Raw genomic sequence first — 22923 nt, 5'->3', positions numbered from 1 at the left:
GCTGCTCTCTGTGATTAACTCTAATTACTATTTAAATTTTTTTAAATGCCCAGCAAATCTACTTTTCATTCAGCGAAGCAAAATGGCCTCTTCTCCTGTTTCGTCGCACCTCGACCGTAACATAAAGCAGTCCTGAAGAATACTGCTGCCAAACATGGTTCAAATTTAACAGGTTTTTCAAAGCCATGTCTACATAAACTCATTAAATCACTGTGATATCTTTGTTAGACACTGCCAAATGTTTCATAAAGGACACTGGCCATTAGCACATTCGATGCCCAAACACACATTTTAGACAACGTATGCAAAGATTTAAGAAAATTATTAAAAATACGTGCCATAATTCCATAAGGAACACCAGTGTTGTCTGTTAAGCTTGCTGCAAAGACAAAGTGAATCCTAATACAAAGACTAGAGGAAGGAACGAAGAACAATTTATTTCCCCAAATGGAAAAATCTGCGTCCTTGAAAGCTGATGGATTCTTACTAGAATTTAAATAAACAGCTCTTCTAGTCAAAAGCAAACGCGTTTTCCTCCCTGATTTACATGATATTCTCATGGCAGCAATGTTCAAGTGACTGTACACGGATATTTAAAGAAAAGCCCTGTAAAAAGGCCAAAGTTTTTTGCTCTTGAGACTGTTCAGGTTTTCCTAATAGCTGCGATAATTTCCAGCTTTCTATGTAGCACCTGTAGTAGCATTATACATCCCATTGCAAAGAGAAAGCACGATCAAACTTTGGGCTCCAACCTTTGCCAGAAATGACCCCAAACAGGATGAAATGGATAAACTTAAAAGACACTTCCCAGATTCTCTGAATTTGCTTAAGATAGTCCCTTTACCTTTGTATTCGGTGTTATGCAGAGCAATGAATGCTGGCGTGTAGACAGAATAATTCTGTATCATTTTAAACCTGTTTTTTTAACCCAAGTGCCACACAAACACAACATCAGGAGTGTGGGCGAGAGGATGATACAACTTTGAACAGGCACCCTCAAAGAGCTGTATAGTTAAGATGCATCTATCTTGGGCCAAAGCAAAAAATGCAAAGATAAAACCCTTCAACAATTTCAGTCTTTGTTCACTCTTACAATAAAGTGGAGAATGAAGGGTGAGGTTCAGTTTTTCAGAAGCCACCTGAATATCCTCTTCCCAAGCGTTCTCACAAAAGTATCTCTCGTTTTCCTTGGAAAACCATAATGGTGGAAATGCAGAAATAAGTCCTGGCTCTGCAATATATCCCTCATCCTCCCCCAACCAGCCGTTTGTTTTCCAATAGACTTACTTAAGCCACACTTGGATAGCCTGAGCCGTCCAAAGGTAAAAGAAAAAATTAATTTAAAATTAATATTCAATTTCATTAAGCTACGTTAAAGTTGCCAGTGAAAGACACAGCCCACTAGTCTAGAGGAAAGTAAAGTGAAAACGCCTCAATGTCAGAGTCGTACATCTCATAGGGAAGGCGGTGGTGCGCGGAAAGCATACATCGTTAAAGACGCCTTCCCAAAATGTCCAGTTTGGGGATAAAATAATCCATGCATGATAAGCAATTCTAATGCTGATTAGTAAAGATTATTTTCTGAATACTCTTTCAACTACAAAATCACCTTCATTTTTTTAAGTATTGCCATTGCAGGCCCTTTTTTAATATGGGCTCTTAGGAAAATAAACCATGCCATCCTCACAAAATACATGGAAAAAAATGCAATCAGATGGGTTTTGAACTAAAAACTCATAAAGATCATTTTCCATGCTGACAGTGTGCATTTCATCCAGAAGTTTGAAGAGTCAAATGCTACCCCAGCTGGGGGTTATTCTGCCAAATGGCTTCCAACAGTGACCACAGAGATGGAGGATGGGAGGGGTGCGTGTGTGTGTAGGAAAATAAACGTGATGGTGAGCAAGCCCAAAGCCACATCATCTTATCAAACACACGACATACGGAGCCAAACACACAATGCAAATCTAGAATATCAAACTGAAACAAAAGGACACGAACAAAATGAAATAAAGCCATTTGTGAGTTACCTGCAGAGATTTCAACACAAAAAAAAGCATCCGAATGAAGCAGATATAATTCATATGGATTTGCCCAGGAAGGAGAAAAGGAGGGGGTGAGTGTGAGGGCTGGGGGGGGAGAAGAACAGATACCTTTTTTTTCCTTAAACAAATCCATCATGAAAGAAAATGAGACAAGATTATAAATAGGCCGAGTTATAGCGCACCATGGGATTTTTAATCTGGCTACCTGTGGTTTTTGCAGTTAAAGCCCCTATTCAGCACTGGGAAAGGAGGGGGGAAGCGGAAAAAAAAAAAAAAAAGAAAGAAAAAGGGAAAAAGAAAAAACGAAATCACGTTTATGTGCCAGTTTCGCAAACGCTCACCCAGGGTGCAGCACCAACAATGCTGCCAACAGGAACCACTAATTATCAGCATTTCCTAATAAGCGGCCGCCTTTCAAGCATTATTGATCATTACCTGCCCGTCTCGCTTCCTGCATTCTTGAGTTTTACTCTCGTGCTCTGCCATGGCAGCGCGAAGCTGCTTCTCCAGTTTCTCGATTTCCCGTTCGTGGTCTCGGACCAGGCAGTCCTTCTCTGCGTTGTGCTGCTGGAATAGGTGCGTCTTCTCCTGTTCATGCTCCAGCTTCAGCTCCACTATCTGATTGGACAGTGAGGAGTACAGTTCATCAATAGAACATCCTTGTCGTCATGACAACTCGTCTACAGCTTAATTTCCCCCTTAATTTCATCAAGTTGGCAATTTTATTTTTACGTCACTATTACCTCACCTTTTAAAAAGCCACCGTTAGCGTGACAGAATTCCTCCAGACAATCCCAACAATGGAGACAACCGAGCAAATCCAGCGCATCCTTTAACCAATGTGTTAGTACAAATGTCGGAGCGGACAAAAAAGAAAAGATAGGGGGGAAAAAAAAAATATGGCATTGTCGCCTTCTGTGCACGGTCCCCCCGGATCCTGCTGCTGCTCATCAGCAGGGCTGAGGATCCTAAATGGTTAATAGGCAGCCTGCTCTCCCCTTCGCTTAAGTATACACACACAACCCCCCACCCCAGCAATTAAACCTTTTAAAGATTTCTTTATGATTTCCAAAGCCAGCGCTCTTCCCGTCAATACTCCTCAACGCTGTCGTATATAGAGTTGTATTTCTTTTAAATAAATAAATAATAATAAAAAAGGGAAAATTATAAAAAACAAAGCTCTATTATCCCGTTGTCAGCTACGCTATCCCAACATAAACAGATGTATGTGTTCCAGAAGGGCACCTGCTGTGCCGCAAGCTTGCGCCATGATTTCATAAGAAGTCCCTCTATTCTCAGGATCCTTTCCCAGTCCGCACCACACTGGATGCTGTGACCTTGGCCAGTCTTAGCCTCTCCCTGCTAGACTGAATGGCAGCCCGAGACCAAGGGCCTGGTTGCCGCAGCTTTGATACTAATCCTCCCCGCCTGCGCACAATGGCACCCTACCTGGCCTGCACACTGGAGCAGCCAGGCTGCCTTTGAAGCAGGTGATGAATAGGGACGGCAGGAAGCCGCTTCCCCACTGAACTCCGGGCCACACAGCTGCTAAGAACAGTCACTTGGATTTTTCTTCAGTTTTGGTGGATTTCGGAAACGGGGGAGGGGGGAAGTATAAAAAAAAAAAAAAAATAAATGCTGTTATCATGAATATGGTGGGGTATTTTCAGCATGAGAAAAAAAACAAGGGAATGGGAGGCGGCGGCTCTGTGTGCGCCGAGAGCGCCCCGGCACCTTATCTTAAAGCTGTAGCATTCAATTCTGGGATAATATTAGCTGTTTGTGTGGTTTCAAACCTTAAACCTGAAAGCCAAGTGAAGCAAAAAAAGAAATAAGCATTTTCTCAAACCAGAGATCAGCACATTCAGGGTTTAAAAGTAAAATACATCACCCGTGCTGTGGCCGGGAGCATCTTCCAAGAACGGAGCGAGTAGAACAGATGTAATATTCTACGGTTTAACATATCTACATTATTTAATAGTACTAAAGAGCTCATCGACAGATGTCTGAAGTCCCCAAAGGCGTTAGCTCCCCAGGAGGCACACATTATCTATGCTGGGCCTGGGATCCTTATACTAAGTTCTTTAAGTCAAGAGTTTTGCCCAAAGTTTCTGTACAAACCAGTACGAAACTGGTTTCTTTTCAGACGCCAGCAGTGTCCTTAGTGTGCCTAAATGAAAGGCTTCTTACCCCTAAAATAATTGTAAAGGCTTTTTCATAAATCAGACCTCATTAAAGAAGATTCAACAGGAAGGAAGGTCTTTCTATTCAAAGTTTTCTTAATTGCTGGATTTTCAGCTGGTTGTGCCATGTAAGGTCTGGGGTAAGACAGTTTGTTGTGGGAACTCCGGTTAGTGAGGTTTTCACTTTTTTAACTGAAGACAAGAAATGGCAGCAGGGAGGGAACATGTGCCCAAAGGGAGGAAGGGACAGAACCTGCTCTTCAACCAGTTGCACTGGACACACAACCACCACTTTACCCAACCAAAGCAGTGACAGTTTTATTTAATAAACTCTTAACTTATAACATTTATATTACAGACACAACATTTTTGAAGTTAAGAGGTGGAAAGAGCTAAAAGGGACTGGTCCTTCTGCATGCAGGAGGGGTAACCCCCAGTCTGCCCCACCGGAAGAGAGAGGATGGTGGTGTGAGGGGAGGTGTTTTATAACAGGCAACTCTGTCGAAGAATAAAATCCCTCACCACTTGCTGTGAAGTATTCCCCATGTTGGTTTTGTTTTGCCTTTTAGATGTTACTGGCAGGGAGTAGAGATGGAGAGAGAGGAGAGAAAGGATGGGGACCCACAGCATTTTCTTCCTTCAAAGACTAGAAAACCCATCTTCCCTAATGAATATTAACAAGTACTCCACATTTGCAACCAACAAAACGTGCTTTCCTGTACAAATAACTTGAAGTGACTGAGTAGCTGTTTGACTGCACTGGTGAACACTCACCAAATCTCCTGTTCTCCTCAGAACTCTTGCCAAGCTCTACGGTTTCTCTTCCACTCCCTCTCTCACTCTTATATTGTTGGTGTGGTATTTTTTAAAGGAAAAAAAATTAATGTATACCAACGAAAGGAAATAATAAACCCATGCTGGTTTTCAGCAACAGCAGGGCTACTTCAGCACAGGAAGCTGCATGAAAATTATACTAATTCTTCATAAATTAATATGGATTCTATCTCCTCTTTGGGGTAGATAGTGCCTTTAGGAATGAGATAACAAAACCATGTCCTTCGTGTTGAGATCTTTCTGCATCTACCCTTAGGTGCTTAACACTTCATCAAGTTACATTAAAATGTCTGCTCAATTCCAGCGTACAAGCATCTAGAAGGCAGACAGTTTTAGGTGCTATACATTGCAGACATGCAAGCAACACAATATTCACAATGGGAATTAGGGACAATGCTGAATAGAAACATTCATTAAATAATAGTGTGCACCCTATTACCATAATCAGATCATCTTCATTGTGGCTTAGATGTTCCCTCATTTTGCCCTCCCAAAGATGAAAATCTCTTATTCTCTTTTCTCTGCATCTGTTCCTGTCTCCAGCCATGGCCTGGGCACTAAATCAAGTAGGACTGTCTGAGCTGATATAGCTGTTCTTACCCTGGAATAATTATTATCAAGTAACACAATATTTTAAAACTATGATCTCCTCTTACATGAATTCTTCATTTTTTAATTCTTTCTGCACCAGCATGACAGAACTTTATTCAAGGCAACAGCCAACAGCCCATTTACTAAGCCATCATCAGAATTACACCATTTATTTTTGCATTTCTGCTTTTAACTGAAATGTAACAATATTTCCTTACTCTTGCAGAGAAGAAAAGAAATCTTAAAAGATGACAAAATACTTTACAAAAAAGCCAGTAATCTAAGAATCGTGAAGGTCTTTTGCTATTCACTCACACAAAACCACACAAACTTCCAAACAGATTTGTCAGTGTGGTTCATGCCCATCCTACACAGGACACCAACATCCACAGCTGCTGAACGATGGGCTTCTAATGCTGACAGACCTAATGGCACCCAAACGTGGAGATGCTTTAGCACAACCTGCTACCATGAGAGACAACCTAATAAAGACCTCAAGTGACATCAAGCTGCTGTTAGCGTTTGTTCACTTTGTACATCAGAAGAACAAAGATCTACAGTAAACAGCCTGCTGGCTGCAGAAGATATTTTCAGAAGCCAAATACTTGTAATATAATCAACGTCAGCAAATACCTTTTTAAAGTCACTAATATATACAAGACCTTCTACTATCCAGTTTGTGCTTCTACATCACGCGCTAAGTTTAGGCTTTTCAATTTTAGAACAATTTTGACTTGTTCTTAAGAACAAGCATGCTTTTGAAATTCTTTTTATAGTCCCCAAAGGAGGGAAAGGAAATTAGTTAGCTCACTGCCTCTTTGAAAAATGTAACTGCTACAATAAATATTTGACACCAAAGTACGAAAATTCATGTAAATTTATGTCCTCAATTCCAGAAATATTGTAAGTAACACCTATATAAAATATGGGTTTGCATGGCAGGATGATTTTATGAGCACTATTTTGGCATGACTGAACTTCTGAGGGCAGGAGAAGCCACCAGAAAGTTGCACATGTCATGGCAAAGAACTGAACACACTCAGCACAGCACACATATAGCATATCTATTTTTCAGTAATTCTACTTTATAAGCATTTAAGAGTGTACATCAGGTGTCTTCATTATCACTACTTGCTCAAAACCAGCCCTAGCCTCTGCCCAGCACAGCACACAACACATGAGCTATCCCCACATAACAACTCTGGTAAAATCTAGCATTTTCTGTCTCCTAAGACTATAAATAAACGTGCATGTTTCATGAGGATATGGGGATTACCCATCTCCACAAATACACTGCTTCTAAAAGTAATCTGATATAACAGGCTGAAGGATCGAGTATTAATCATGCTGGGCTCTGGCTTAGCATAACTTTGGGCAGAAAAGAGGAATCTTCACTGGAAGGAGGGAGTGCACCAGAACTACTTTGCAGCAGATAAACTAAATGGATTTTAAAAGTACACTTCTTTCGAGATTTTGCTATAATTTCAAACTGAACCTATTCCCAAGATACAAGGGCTGTAATGAGCCAAGGGCAAATGGGACAGCGGAAAATACATCAGTGCAGAACCACATATTACTACTGAAGTAGCAAATACATCTAGGGTAATGTACATGCATAGCGAATGCATTTTACTTTCTACCTCATTGCAATCTGCAATAATTTAATGGGCATGACTGTGTTTCCTGTTATACTTCACCTTATAATCAACCACTAATACCTCGATTTCAACTGCAAATTCAGAACTGCAAGAAATTCTCTAAAAGAGACAAGCTGGTCTTTAGCCAAACCGCAGTTTGATTCATTTTCCCCTCTACTACAACATACCTGAGTGGTCTCGCTGTGCATATAAAATGATATACCTGAGCTGTAAATTCTTACTTAGAAAGGCATTTCAGAATTGTAATGTTTTTAAAGTATGGGCAACACAAACCTCACCTCAATCCTCCTATCTTCCCAATCCTCCTGCCATGAGTAAATTTGGTTTTAAATCGCCAGTGTATTGGAAATGAAGCTGCATCCCAGTGATTAAATCATGCTTAGCACCGTGATGAATGTCAGCAGGTCCCGCTCCCCTCCCTAGCCCTGCTCCAGTAAAGCCAATGTGCTCTGCAAACAGAAACATTTCTTTCAAACTAATATACTTTGAGTCACTGCAAATCCCTGTTTGTAGCAAGCTCTAGTACACAATTTACTGTACATAGTCTTTGTTTAGGGATTCAGAGTTTATCCAAGGACCTCGTTTGAACACTGAGAACCGACTGCAGGGGCACTCACAGCCTGACTTGCTATTTACTGCAGGCACCAATTTATTGTTCCTGGAATCAGCTTCTCCTCTCCCTCCTCCCCCCAAAGTTGATTCTGTTGACTATACAGGGAGCTCAGGCTTTTCACTCTGAATCACACACAAGTTAGATGCCTGAAGGAGACAGTGTAAATACCCATCCGTCTGGTTAACAATTCTGTAAACAGCAATGGTACAGAGAGAAGATTTCCATCCACTCTTTACTTGGAGGTTAAATTCATATCCTTTTCCCATTTGTGAGTTTTACCTCTATCATCAAGTGAAAAGTTGATATTGGTGACTGGAGAACCTATTCCTCAGATCTTCTGCGCAAAAAGCATTCATCTGCATGTTAGGATGGTTCAAAGGAAACATTTATGCATCCTAGATTAATTTATTAAATGAAATTTATGCAGCTTGTTGCTGGTGACATGAAAAAATATAGAGCCTCTGCTAATGTGCTCATTCGGCCTCCATGCAAGAACAGGCTGGATTTCAATCATCTTAGACTACAGATAATGAGGAGAGGAACAAAGCTTTCTACAAAGACTGTCCTTATAACCAAACCAGCATACTAAAAATGGATAATATATAAAATAACACACCAAATAAACACAATAGGACTATAAACTCACCATGTCCAATGTAGAAGAACCATTTCATCCTTAGAAAGGCAGAGTGGCCATGGCTAAAGCAGGAGGTAATAAGGAACACTGGCTCCTGAAGAGCCAAGCTCATGCTCAATGGACCCTTCAGCCCACACCAAGCCTCTGCCTGACCCCTTCTGCAGGACTTGCCTCTCCAGTGCTCCTAACTCGTGACACTAGATGACATTTCTCAGCCTAAATAGCTCTAGGCTCCATTGCAATGGCTTTTCACAGCTACTCAAATTCTTCTCATGAACAGAACTTATTTTTCCCTTCCGAGCTTCCTTTCCAGGTCCCATCCCCAGTTGCAGCAGCTTCTTGTTTTTTAATGCTTAATCCCCACATATGTTGTTATTTTCCACGCTTTCTCACCAGGTCACAACCTTTACACCACTCTCTCATAGAATCACAGAATCAACCAGGTTGGAAAAGACCTTTAAGATCATCAAGTCCAACCATTCCCAGCACTGCCAAGGCCACCACTAACCCATGGCACTGAGGGCTCGGCTACATGGGGTGTGAACACTCGCAGGGACGGTGACTCCAGCACTGCCCTGGGCAGCCTGTTCCAACGCCTGAGCACCCTTTGGGGAAGGAATTGTTCCTCATCTCCAACTAAACCCCCCGTGGTGCAGCTTGAGGCCGTTTCCTCTTGTCCTATTGCTTGTCACTTGGGAGAGGAGACCGACCCCACCTCACGCCATCCTCCTGTCAGGCAGTTGTAGAGAGCGATAAGGTCTCCCCTGAGCCTTCTCTTGTCCAGACTAAACCCCCCAGGTCCCTTAGCCATTCCTCATCACACTTGTGCTCCAGGCCCTGCACCAGCTCCATTGCCCTTCTCTGGCCCTGCTCCAGCCCCTCAATGTCTCTCTTGCAGTGAGGGGCCCGGAAATGGCGCCTGAGGGGGCACAAAATGGCGGCCGTCAGAGCAGGGGGCAAATACCACCCCTTGGAGGGGGGGGGGGGCACACATACAGACTGTTGTGGCTCCGGTTCCATTCTCAGTGAGACTCTTCAGAACATTCAGCTGCTGAACTCTTGAACACCTGAATCAAACACTGTTTATTACCTAAACACACTCCAGTAAATCTTCAACGTAAAACTATAAAAACCACACCCAGGTCAAAAATACCATTAACGCCTCCAGCATTTCAAGGAACCATCACTACAGTTTTAAGCAATAGCAAAATATCATCACAGCCTTCATCATCCAAACACGGGTGACATCTCTTGGCATGAAGTTAAACAGCTAAAAGTTAGCAGGAGAGATGCCCAACCGTTAAATGTTAATCTAAATAATGCTTCAGCACATGAGATTGTGCTTGGATCCTTAATATTAAATGGCGCTGCTAGCACTGCGAGAGATGTTTGGTTTTAAATATATACTCTTCTGTATAGAAGCAATGGTTGTGATTACAACATTTATATTTTACTTGAACCTCACTCTTCTCTTTAAATTAACCCCACTAAAAAGTTATAAAACACATACACAAAGCTCTAAGAATATCCTTCCTCTCCTCTCAAAAGTATTTTGCTCTGCTTCAGCACACTGTTAAAATCAGGTATTCCCCAACACGACCTCAGATACTTGTCCTTGCTGTTGGCAGGTAAGATTACAGACATGCTTTCTTCACTTTTAACCAGCTGATTCTGCACTTCTTTACTTCTCTTTCTTTAATATAAAAGGCATATTTAAGCTCAACCGGACCTTTGTCTTGCTCCCAACTTTAAAGCGCAGACTATTTTCTCTTCTCTAACATGATTTCAAAGTGATTTTGTTAAATACCCAGTGAAATATTTCTGAAGGTGTCCTGTTTTTTGGCTAAATAGGGCAAGACAACTCTAATTATTCCTTCACAAGTTTTACAGAAGTCAGAACCCAACCATAAATGTCTCACAAAAGGATTTCCTGAGATAGGGGGAGATTCTTCAGCTATCATGTAACAGCTTTCCACTTTGCTATGGAAGCATGAAAAATTATTGTTTTAAAATGGAATAAATAGTAAAAGAAAACATGAACCAAAACAAGAGGCTTATTTATACATTCAGGTTGGCATCTATCTTGGAAAGTATGTCCATAACTCAGCAAAGTAACACCATCCTGCTACCACAATAAGTCATCAACTGTTTTGTAGTGCATTTTACGTGCTAGGAAAATGAGATTTCACAGACTGTCTTTCTTGCTAATCTTGCATCTCAATTTATTCACACTCAGTCATAGCTCTTCAACAACTATTCATAGCCAAAAAATGGGTTTAACAGTGATCACAGTGATGTATTATTGTATTTTTCATTAAAAAATAGGACTAACTGATGCCATTTAAACATTAAGATCCCCAAAAGTTCACTGGAAGTGTTCCATTCAAGACAGTTTATGAAAATCTGCTTGAAACAAAGGTGAGTACACCCATGACTCTCTACAGAATATCACCCTGTGAAGCCCTGTTCCATCACAAGCCCCCTACCCTGGTACCACAAGAGATGTGCTCTCAGAAAGTGCCCAACTGACATGGATGCTGGAAAACCAAGCAAATTCATTCACTTTTCAGTCAAATCTGCCTGTCTAAAAGCCATTACCTTAAAGCCTGGGCACGTGTTCTTTCAAACATGTGGGCTTGTGGAAAACAATTTCAGCAGAAACAGTTCCCAGGTATTTTGAGCTAAACTGAGGATGTAATTAGAAAGTAGGATTAAAAAAAAATAAAAAGGAAAAAAGAAAAAAGGGAGGGGGTGCAACAAACCAAACAAGGTTTTTTCCTGTGCTGACGGTGCCATAAAGCCCCGCTATAGCTACTGCAACCATTTCAAAGGCAGGAAAGGCTGAGGCCTTCGCTGTGGTGTCCACTGGCTTTGAAGTGCCGAGAGCAGCTGCTCCCAGCAGATAGGAACTGTGGTGCTGCTGGAGCTGTTTTTTTTCCTTCAAAATATACTTTCAAATCTAGCAGCTGCGAGGAGAACAAAGTTGAGCTAAAGGATATTTAAAGAAGAAAAAAGCCACCAGTTTCTCTCTAAGAGTGTTCTCAGTGGATACTTCAAAAGGAAGTGGCACTGAATCAGATGAAGCTGGAACCAGGAGTGACAACGTGACAGCTGAAACCAAATCGTGCGAGATCCTCAGTCTCTTCTTTGCTTCATGAATGGATTTCGATGCATTTGAAAAGTTGACAAAATATTAACTGCCATGGTTTGGATGGCTTTTTTCCTAATTATTTTTCAAGGAAAATAGATAAACTACACATATATCGATATATATCAGACAATTTATTGATCTAAATATCAGATAAATATCAATATATATCAGTATGTATAATCTGCAGGTAGAGCAATCTTTCAGCCCCACAACCAACAGTACATGCTCACACTGGTGTTCTCTCTGAAATCAACATTCAAGGAGAGTCCTGTGAAGCACAGGCAACCATTCATATAAAGCAGAGGTAAAACCATAGCTCTCAAGTTCCCACACTTCCAAGATGTTTCTCAGATTAGAGAACTGAGTTAATTTGGTTCTTCATTACCAACTTGATTAAATTTATGGGTAACTGAATTGTCCAGTATGCTGTCAGTGCCACCTCTGCCACTCACGACACCAACCTATACAAAATATATCTGAAAGTCAATTTTCCTTCCCTTTGTGTCTAAATTCCATTTGACAATTAGATTCAGACACTTGAGGCAGAACATCTCAAAGCAATTAGTACATTTCTCAGGTAGCTAAAGTATTCTTTGTTTTGGTTGGGTGTCTATTTCCCAACTGGAGGTCTGCTGGAGCCCTGCTGAAATGCACCACCAGTTCCAATTTGCTGCTCTATTTAAACACTTTAAATAAGTCTATTCGTCCCCAAGTAACAACCAAAGAAATATGCAGTAAAACGAGGCAAGGAAAAGTCTGCTTTAAAAATGGTTTAGAAGTTCTGAAGCATAAATAGAGACTGATACAGAGAAACAGAAGTTGGAACTACTGAAAGGAAATTTGAAGAGCAGAAGAACTTAGCTCATACCACTCTGTGGCTGGGCTGAAGGAGCTTTGTGCTGCAGAAATGACAACACAAAAAGAACATAATTTCCAATGATAACCCATCACAACTTGGAGGAAGGGTCACATATTCACATATTTTTCGTGTTCAATAGCCTTCAAAGAACATTCCAAATGAAGGACAAAGAGAAATAAATTTTAATAAAGGGAGGGCATAAGCAGGATTCCTCTGAAAACTCTTCTGAGGCTGTCATTGTTTGACTGTTTAGTGCTGAAACCCTTTCCTTGGGTTTCAGTGATGTTTCATCAAGTCTAGCTGCTCTTTCTTACAGTAAGAAGTAGCTATCCCACATCAAAGCAAAGTAGTAAACACTTAACTAAGGCCAGCCCTTCCCATCTTCCTCCCTTCAGCATGTCCTTTAATTGACATCAAGCTTGATAGAATCACAGATTGGTCTGAGTTGGAAAGGACCTTAAAGCTCATCCAGTTCCAACCCCCTGCCATGGGCAGGGACACCTTCCACTAGAGCAGGTTGCTCAAAGCCCCGTTCAACCTGGCCAAACTTCCTCGCCATTAATGCAAGCATGAAACAACCCCTCCCCATTTCCGCAACCAGACTATTTCTGAATCATTAAATACAAGAATCATAAATAACAACACTCAGTTAAACAGAACACCTGCACAGACGTATCTCTCTATTAACCAGGCTGGCCTCTCACTCTTTGTCAGGTGTAATCCAATTAGTAACGTTGACAATTCTGAGTGAGGATAAGGAAAATATTTTGATCTGAACCAACAAACTTTCTTCTATTCAGAGCACCGCACACAAAATGCACTATTGTTCCTCCCAAGCACAGGCAAAGGTCCCTCTCAGCACCTACCAAAGTGATCTTGAAAAAAGCCCCTTCCAGATGAACCAGAGCTGGTCTTGTACCACAAGCCAACTGCAGTGTTTCATCCTTTAACCAGCACAGAAGATAAACAGAAATGAAACCACATTTCCCTGGTGGAAATGTAAACTTATATCCACACAAAAACAGTGATAAGAGAACTTTAAGCTTATGGACTACCTGAATCACTGCCATAAATTAATTAAAAATAAAAATTCAATCCTTTAACAGGTGTTACCAAACCGATGCCACTTCAGTTTCAAGACCAAGTACCACCTTACACAAGTATTTGATGGACTGTTTCAGCTGCGTAGCTCTCAAGCCTGTATCACACAATAATTTGTCTACTTCTCTTTCTGTTTTTCCCTTTCCACTTCACAACAGTACTGAATTCAACTTGCTTGCCTCCACCCAAATGCTTCCTGAATATTTCCCAACCCTGAAATTATATTACAATGAAGAAAACTCACTATCAGTGGGCCAAAACAAGCATTCGTATGAACACTCCCCATGTTAAAAAGTGATAAAAAGAATAAAATGCTGTTTCTTGACAAGAAGAAAAAGAGATAACGCATTAAATAATTTCATCTGGCCACTATGAAAATAGGTGTTGCCACCTGTAAGCCTGGGAAATGATTTGAAAGAGGGAGAGGTACAAAGGATTGCAAATGGGAAACAAAAATATTTTCTATGTAGACTTTTCCCCTTCCATCCCCCATCACATAAACTGTGCCCACTATAAATTGTGTCCTTATACAAAGCACAGCAATGCGCAGCGAGAGCAGGATCAGACCTGCCACAGGGCCTGACCTACATCTGCATGAGAAGGTGTCCCTCCTTCCCTCCACCTGAAGGAGCAAACCAACTGACCTGTTGCTCATATCTCTGCTTGAGCTCTTCCAATTGCCAAGAGAATTCTTTGGATTGCTTTTCCCGGAGCGATTTTGATCTGCTTAGATCTGCTTCAACCTTTTCCATCTACATGGTAAAAGAAAGGGAATATTTAATTTTTTGTTTTAAAAAGGCATAGCTTGAAACGTTCTGATGTTTCTACAGTTGTTCACAAACCATCAAAGAGCAGAATATAACTTGCTGAGAATGATAATGACACTATTTGTGTGTAGTGGAAATGAATATTCAGTCACTACAGGATTATTAGTTACTTAAGGACACAGTGACCACCTGTACCACGCCACTCCCTGATTACAAAATATGGGCTCTGTTTTTCACTCAACAGTGGGGAACATCCCATCAAAATTAAGTGAATGTTTTTTCTAGACATATTTAAGACTCAAATACATTTCACTCAAAAATACATTGCCTGTGGAAATTCAAGGGAAATCATGTGTGAGTCAGTGCACAAACTCCACATTTAAAGTAAGTTTACATTAAATCAGTAAAATAACTTAAAAGAGAATTATTTGGCTGCAAGTAAAGTTCTCTGAAGATAGTCATCGCCTGTGAATAATGAGTCCCACTGATTCCAGCACACAGCATCAAGGAAGCAAATTCATAACTCAATTAACAAAGGCTTTTGTATCAAAAGCACAACTGTTAGCTGTACATCAGGCATGTTTCCAGGGGAAAATACATATATATATATAAAAATATATATAAATATACACACACACAGAAGGTACTATGCTGCAGCGCATACTCATCAATGACTTTTAGATCTAGGTCTCAACACAAGCAGCAAATAAACCATCTCCCTAAAAATGGGAGCGAAGGGGTGTAGCTGTCAGGAGGACCAATGCAGCCACAAGTCCATCTGCTGTACCAAAAGAATAAAAGCCCAAATTCCTGAACCACAAGCCAAAAGCCTGTTTGGCCTAAGGGAGTGCTCAGTCTTCCACAGATGTCTTTGCCAATCGGCCTGGACATCACTTCTAAGCTAAGGAAAGAGGAGAAAAGGCAGTACTTGGAATGGGAAAAGCATTATATTGGAAAACACTGCAGCAAAAGAAAGCTACAGGACAAGGAATAGTTGGCCAGATAGAAAGCGGAAAAATGGAAGAGAAAGGAACAAGTTATCCTTCCAGCTCCAGCTATCCTATCGTAGCTCCTGAACCTCGCTGCTACTATGTGCTAATAAGAAAAGGGACTTCAATGAATATTTTATGACTAGTTCCTTCTGCACCCAAACTTACTCCAATTGCAAGTCCATGGCCACATTAAGAATAAAGAAAAAATCCAGGAAACACTAGACCGAAAGTCCCATGGCACAGTCCCTGTATTGCCTTTCTTTTGTCTCATTATTACTAGAAAAAATGCACATTTTGCAGTTAAAAATGTACCACTCACCTATGAACGGGCATCAGGTGACTCTTAATAATCACAAGCTTGACAAAATAGGAAGCAGATGGCAAAAGAATACCAGAGAGCTAAACTAATGAATCAAATACTGATCAAAGGAACTGAAAATGCCAGGCCCCATCCTTCCCATCTCCGTAAGTAACTTTACCACAAGCCAAAACATTGTTTTAGAAGCCCAATATTTCTACAGTAGTTAAAAGCGGTGTTGCTATAGCTACTACAGCTTCTGTTTTATGAGTAATACATTCCACTTAAAAAAAATAGAATTTTCCACTATGTCACAACCTAATGGATGATTTATCTAAAGAGTATGTGTGTGCAGAAGAATAGAAAGGACAAAGCTATGAAGACAGCTTCAGTAGTGTTTCTTTGATGTATTTCCTTGAACCTTGGTTCCTGTAGAACAGAACTGCTCAATCATACAGTATCATTTACTATTTCTAGATTTTAGCATTCAAGAAGGGAGAGAATAAACCCATGGCTGATTCGCGGAGTTCAGGAAAATTTGTTCTCAAAATTTCCCAGACCACACCAATATTCTAAAAAGAAATTTGCATTCACTTTTAAATAAGAATTGACTTCAAGTTTTCCAAATTCTTTTGCACATCTTTATGGTTTGGATTGGTTTTATTCACTGGCCTTTTTTTAAAGTGAATAAACTATTATTAGTCCCTCTAGAATTAGACTATATCCCTTCTGGAGCAGAAGTAAGGTATTATTTTAAGTCATCGTGAAGAACTTGGAGGAGAGTTTCAGTGCACAGAAAATGTCAGATGAAAACTGCAGGATTTGTCCTGTTGCCCTCCTGGGTCAGTTTGCAGCACAAATCTTGGGTTTATAAATTTATTCTTGCCTTTTTTATTTCTAAGTGTTATTATTTGCTGTCTGCACAGGTCTTGAAAATATCAGCAATGTCTTATTCAATGTCTCACTTTTGTTGAAGATTTTCAGGGAAAAAAAAAACTTCATGAGAACAACAAGAAGAGAATTTGTTAAATTATAAGCCAACATTGTTAGAAATCCATTACAGCATCAGACTGCAGCATCCTACCGTCAACAATGAGGTTTGGTTACAATAGGTGAGATAGGAGAACTGAGTATATGGTCAGGAAGAATTACAAGGTTGAGTTATGCACTGAGATTTCGACCACATGAGTAAGTTCAGGGAATATTCCCTTCTCTCCCCTTCTTTTTGATCACCTGTTGCTTCTTCTTTATTTCACTCTTTGTGCTGCGTTTGTAATATCCCAGGGACAACGGTTGAGCTATTATTTGCTCCATAAGGAACTTAAACCACTAAAATCTTTATATATGTATTCCTGCTACTGATTTTCAGGGATAGAAAATGGGATTTTTCTGCCCTCTGACAGGACTGCCAGCAGCCACAATGGCTCTGCCCCTGTTTAGGCTCAAACTGATTACAAGACCTCATTAACAGAAGACAGAGTCCTTCCAAAAAGAGTAGGAAGAGACACGCATTTAAGTAGAAAATTACAACCGTTGTTCCATGGGGGTGTATAAACTAACACTTTATACTCTCACTCCTGAAAAATCCCTAATCAGTATCATAACCGCAGATACCTTTATAACAATGACAATTCTGGCTTTGTTAGAAAGATGAAACATCCGCTAACATCCCTTTCTGACTTGCTAGCAAAGACACTACATTGTGAAAGATTTTGATGTCGCACTCTCAAGTGAAGCATGTTTCTGGCATTATAAGATCAGAATATGCTATCCTACTGAGACAGAGTTTCAGAAAGGCTGGCATTGTGACCTCCTCACCTGCTGTTTCATTTCAGCATAGACTTTTTCTGACTTCAGCTCCACCTGCCGCTTAAACTCCTCCAGGGCAGCATCTGCCTGCTGGGCCTGCAGCCTCTGTACCTCTGTCACCCGAGTCAGCTGCTCCTCCTTCTCCCTAGAAAGTCACAGAAAATTTTCAGAGTTCAAGTATCAAATAAAAGAACAAGTGTGCGAGTGTAAAAGAGAGGCCTTTAACCCGATCAGTTTAAAATAGTATTCAGATTTCAATTTCCTGTCCCAGCTTCTGCCAAACTTCCCTTTGCAAGACTTTGAAGAAAGGAATAGAAGGCTGGAGTTATTTTCGCTTTCTCTGATTGAATTTCGCATGCCTAAACACGGCGTTCAGGGCTAACGACAATACCTCCAGCTTCAAAGTCTGCGTTGACTCGAATGGTTCAGTGCTCGCTGGATAACCCCCTTTTTTAAGCTCACCTTTAAAAGTATATTGCCTCTCCTATATTTAAATTAACTGCTTTTAGCATGATCATCTTCGCCCATTAAAAAACAAACACAAAATTATCCCAGTGCCATCTCTGCCCAGACAAGATGCAGGATTATTCACTGCTTGACATATATCAAAATGCAAAGCAGGTAACGTGTGACATATGGTACCTTCTTAATCTATTAGAAACCCGTAATGCTGTAACATCTATTCAGCCTTTAAAGTAATGACAGATGTTAAATCTTTATGCAATGATATTTCATTTTTCAGCCTATCCTATCTGACATGCTAGAGCTGATACATAAATAGACATCAGATTGGGTTTCTTATGACATCCAGTTTATCAATAGTAATGCATAACATTTTAAGTACGTGCATGTATATACCTACAACATATATATAGATATACATATACACATATCTGAAAAATGGACACATCCACCACACTGACACATCACAGATAAAAATCCTGATAACTTGTAAATACTTAAGGAATCTCGATGTGATTCCTCACACAGAAAACAAGCAGGCAGTGTTATTAACTTCCTACTACACGTTTCTATTATCACAGGTCAGTGGAGTTGCCTGACTGAGTCGAAACACAGAGGAACCCAATGATGGTATCAATGGACAATGCTGGTTCCACCGATGGTTTGGAATAGAAGACACATTCAAGCAGACCTGTGGCTGACATTTTCATTTTACAGGCAGAGGAAGTACCTCGTGCTAAATTTCCCATTTTGACAGAAGTTATTTCCATATAAAACAAAGAAACTGACACACAAGAGATGGAAAAGAACTGTTAATTCATCTAGTCTGTCACCTTGCCAGCACTGAACTAGCTATCACCACACCGAACAAGCCTTTTATAAAGGTCAGGAAGCTGCCAAGCCCAAAGTTACAGTATTCACATCCTCTTCTGTGGTTTTCACACCAGACTTCGACAATGGGACAAAGAACATAATCCTACATCTTCACAAGGCGTCTGCTTGCCGTGTAGGAGAGCAGCGTAATTCTGTTAGCAAAGAGGTCAAAGAAATGCCACAAGCCCTGAATAAGGATATTACTATTTAATTATAGAGCTTTTCCATTATGCACATTTTGAAAAAATACTTGATTTTGGTACCTTACTCACACCTGATGGAATAACTGAGACAGAAGGAGACCGCTGTTTTCCTTATAGAAAAAGGGAAATACCTTTCTTACTGAGAAAAAACTGGGGCAAAACAGAACAAAATCCTGCATCACATTTGTGGTGATATTGTGCAGGGGTTTGGGGTCTGCACTCATAGAAGCCCATGCACAATTTTTCTTCACACTTGGCATCCATCACTCCTATACAGACATGCTTTATTTCTACTGCCTCAGCACTACTATTTTCTGAACTCCTTTGAGGGGGAAGCATATCTGTATATTAATTTAAGTTACCATATTCTCCACTCATTTATAAGACAATAAAAATTACACAGCAAAAATTCAACTCCACTAAAACCAACATTTGTTTCCACCTGTCTAAATTCAACTGGAAGAAAGACCATTTAGGGTTTAAATTTCTACTACAAATGACCCAAAGGATCAAAATTGCACGTACGAAAATCCTCAGACATTTCTCAGAATGGGCACACCAACGATGCCTCCAGAGCTAGAAATGAGATGAACTGAGTTAGTTATGCAGCAGCCCCAGCTGCAAAGGCATTCAGCTCAATTATCCCCCTGAAATGCATGTACCAGGGAGCTGCTGAATATAGACATTTTTAGGTTTGATACTGAATTACACCAAGCACATCATGCCCATCTCCAGCAAAATCTACAACAGGAAAGAATATAGAAGATGGTTCAGCTTCTTACAATACCTATGTACAGCTCAACATCCCGAAAGAGAAGATGGGATCAGATTCACCTGCAGAGCACTAGCCACATGTGTTACCTTGGAGGGAACACAGAGAGGGGAAAACCTCAGCCTCTCCTCCCCAAGATCCTTAATTCAGTTATGGGCACTGGGCAAGAAACCTCCCTCCCCACAAACTACATTTAATACTTCCATATCCACACTGGAAACAAAACCTAAAACCTGAAGTTTGTTCAAACATATCCACACGGGTGTCAAGAGACCTTGGAACAACATGTTTGGTCGAGTCAGATGGAAATGCAAGAAATCTAAATGTAAAAGGACAATATGTCAGACCTTGTATTGTTAGTGAGCCTCCGAATTTATGCATCTTCTTCCTTAGGAATATATTTTTATTTTGAAATGTTATGATATAAACCATTAGGAATCTGGTTTTATGCACCTTCCTTTAAGGACTTAATCCCATGAATAAATGCAACATCTCATTATAACCAGGCATAAAACTTCACTTTTTAAGGATGTGGGAGCTCTACTTTCTGTGCAGTCAAGATTTGTACAGAAGCTTAGAAACCACGTACAACAATGGACCCCAGCTCACAAATGTAAGAAAAGCTTTACTTTTTTTCCCCAAGCCACTCAGCAATGTGCCTTGCAAGAAGCACTAAAATATTCACTTTGAAGATTATTTTTTTTCAGTTGGACTAGTTGTGGGGCTGAATACAATACAATTACATCACTCAAATCCCCTCAAGCTGAGCCGGCTTGAATATAAAAATAGGGTGAATCTACTCTTTGGCCCCAATTTAAAAAGCAGCAAATTCCCTTTGTTTCAGCATATAAAGGATATGGCAACAGAATGAGCAATCTTACACAGCACAAACCATCGCAGTGGAAGTTGACTGTGAAGTCCAGAATTGCAATTTCAGAGAGCAGCACTCTGAAGTGTACTGATAAATGGAAAATATAAACATCTGACATACTTCCTCTTCATGCTTAATCATAAATATTTTCCTTGCTTCATAAAATGTCTTCCAAGAGATAACAACTAAACACAATAAGACATTACAGCACTGCGAGTCAAGTTAATGAAACACAGGGCAGCGCAGTGATTTACAGGAGAGGTTAAATAAACTCAAGATGTCGCAGCAAGTGGACTATGAACCAGCACTGCTACTCACGGGGTCCTCACCACTCCCAGTATGAAAGCAAGGGCTTACCATCAGCCCACAAGAGCAGGGGATGCACTTGCCTTGGTCCCAGCCTCTTTCAACAAGTTAAAACACTTCAGATTGCATGTAAGCGCACACATGCACAGAACATGTACCTCCATGAGCCACATGTGGACAACTTCTGTGGATAGAGTTCCCCATCCCATTAGCAAATCCGCACCCGGGCTCCCTGTGTGTAGCTTAATGAGCTTTCCAGTGATATGAAAAATAACTAATTGTGAAACTCCCGAGGTTTTCTTGTAAAAATTATACCAGGCTTTAACTCATGAATATGCAAATTCTTTGCCAGGTTTTCCAGTGCTGCTGGCAACAGTGAAAGTCTGCTCGTGTCCAAGCAGACCATTGTTTCTATTGGAGTATAAAAGCAGAGGAATTTCTAAGATGAAGATACATTTTGCCACTGAAGAAGCTTCTGAAACTTGTATTCTGATGGACTCTACATGAGCAAGAGCCTTCGTCTCTTGTCTACCACAGGTTAGGATGACTCTGGGTTTATCCCTGTAGATAACAATTAATCTTGCTCTATAAGGTTGAAGTATAGGCAAAGAAATGGCTGAGCCTTCAGTTTCACTGATAAAGCAGAGATCTTCAAACAGTGATCCGCTTGCAAAGGCCAGGCTCTCCTGCAGATTACCCTGATGATCCCGCACTATACATATGCACTGATCTATGTATTTAGATTTGTTGCTCATTCCCTCCTCTCCTTCCTACATATTGATACTCCTGAGAGAAACTTGCTACCCACCAAACTGCAAACTATTCACTTGCTGGAAGCCAGCTGAAGGAGAATCTTGCTGGGTTTGTTTCTAAACAGCTTTCTGCTTTATTTGTTGACACAGTAAATAAATATTGACTTTTTTACTAATCTGTGTTGAAACAAAATCAGTTATCACCATTTATATAGTCCATTTAGATTTAAAAGAACACAAAACTATATAGACATGCATTCCCAAGAGAGAATACAATTTGATATACAACATAATGCGCAGCATATCGAGTAGCTAAAAACAAAGCCTTCATCCAAACGTACACGATCTTCCCATGAAAAAGCAAAATAGTGACAGTTAAGTAACAGCTTCATATGTAAATTACATATTGTGCCTAAATGCACCCATCTTATCTGTGGTTAGAGTATCTTACTACAGAGGCAGTTATTACCAGCAAAATGTGAGGAACAACAACAAGGGCTCTCCTACAATGCAAGCGCCCAAACATATGGAGTATGTGCAGAACACTTCTTTTTGGTGTGGAAAGGAAGAAAGACAGTGTGAAGTCATTCAAGCGGAATGATAACTAAACCAAAGCCAGATCAAAGGAACGAAGAAGAAAGACTGAAATATGAAGCTGAAATATTTATTGCCTTCAAAACATCATCCCTATCCTGTTTGGGCCTTTAATATTTCGGAGTTGTTAGAAAGCATTCTAACTTGTTTCATCATTTCAAAGAAAAAAAGGCAAATACATGAAGTGGGAACAATTTTATCTCTCATACCCTGATTTTAACTATAAGATGAGCTTGTCTTTATGAGAAAAAGCACAAATCCACTTATAAATTGTTACAGTTTGCATAATTTGACATCAACAAGCTGGTCTGCATTCCTTCCAGTAAGCTATAATGGTATTTACAATGCAATTATTATTTTAAACTATATACTTGTGTATTAAATAAATCATGAGATAACACTAACAAACTAAACCACTACTTAAAGCCGTTAATGAATTTAGAGTAAATAATATTCCACGTGTGTAGTATCACACTTCTGTGAAATAAGCAGCATAACGCACTCCATTCAAAATTAATGGCTGGCAAATTAACTAGACATTGGTTAAACACA

General features: G+C 40.2%; 1 protein-coding gene across 6 annotated transcripts in view; it reads right to left on the bottom strand.

The window, feature by feature from the left end:
• The window catches only part of CEP112 (centrosomal protein 112), a 188272-nt gene that overhangs the window by 111909 nt on the left and 53440 nt on the right, over positions 1-22923 (bottom strand). For all 6 annotated transcript variants that reach the window (XR_003994412.1, XR_003994413.1, XM_030506576.2 and 3 more), the window contains 3 exons: positions 17548-17683; positions 14317-14424; positions 2481-2663 (listed from right to left, as the gene is read on the bottom strand). Coding sequence is in view for 4 of the 6 variants with exons in the window: in XM_030506576.2 (XP_030362436.1) it covers positions 2481-2663; positions 14317-14424; positions 17548-17683 (427 nt within the window). In the remaining 2 variants the exon portion in view is untranslated. The remainder of the gene's footprint in view (positions 1-2480; positions 2664-14316; positions 14425-17547; positions 17684-22923) is intronic.

The sequence above is a fragment of the Strigops habroptila genome, chromosome 14 (assembly GCF_004027225.2).
Source record: "Strigops habroptila isolate Jane chromosome 14, bStrHab1.2.pri, whole genome shotgun sequence".
Lineage (NCBI taxonomy): Eukaryota > Metazoa > Chordata > Aves > Psittaciformes > Psittacidae > Strigops > Strigops habroptila.
Note: the sequence above shows the minus strand (reverse complement) of the source record. Positions and strands in the feature narration are given on the sequence as shown.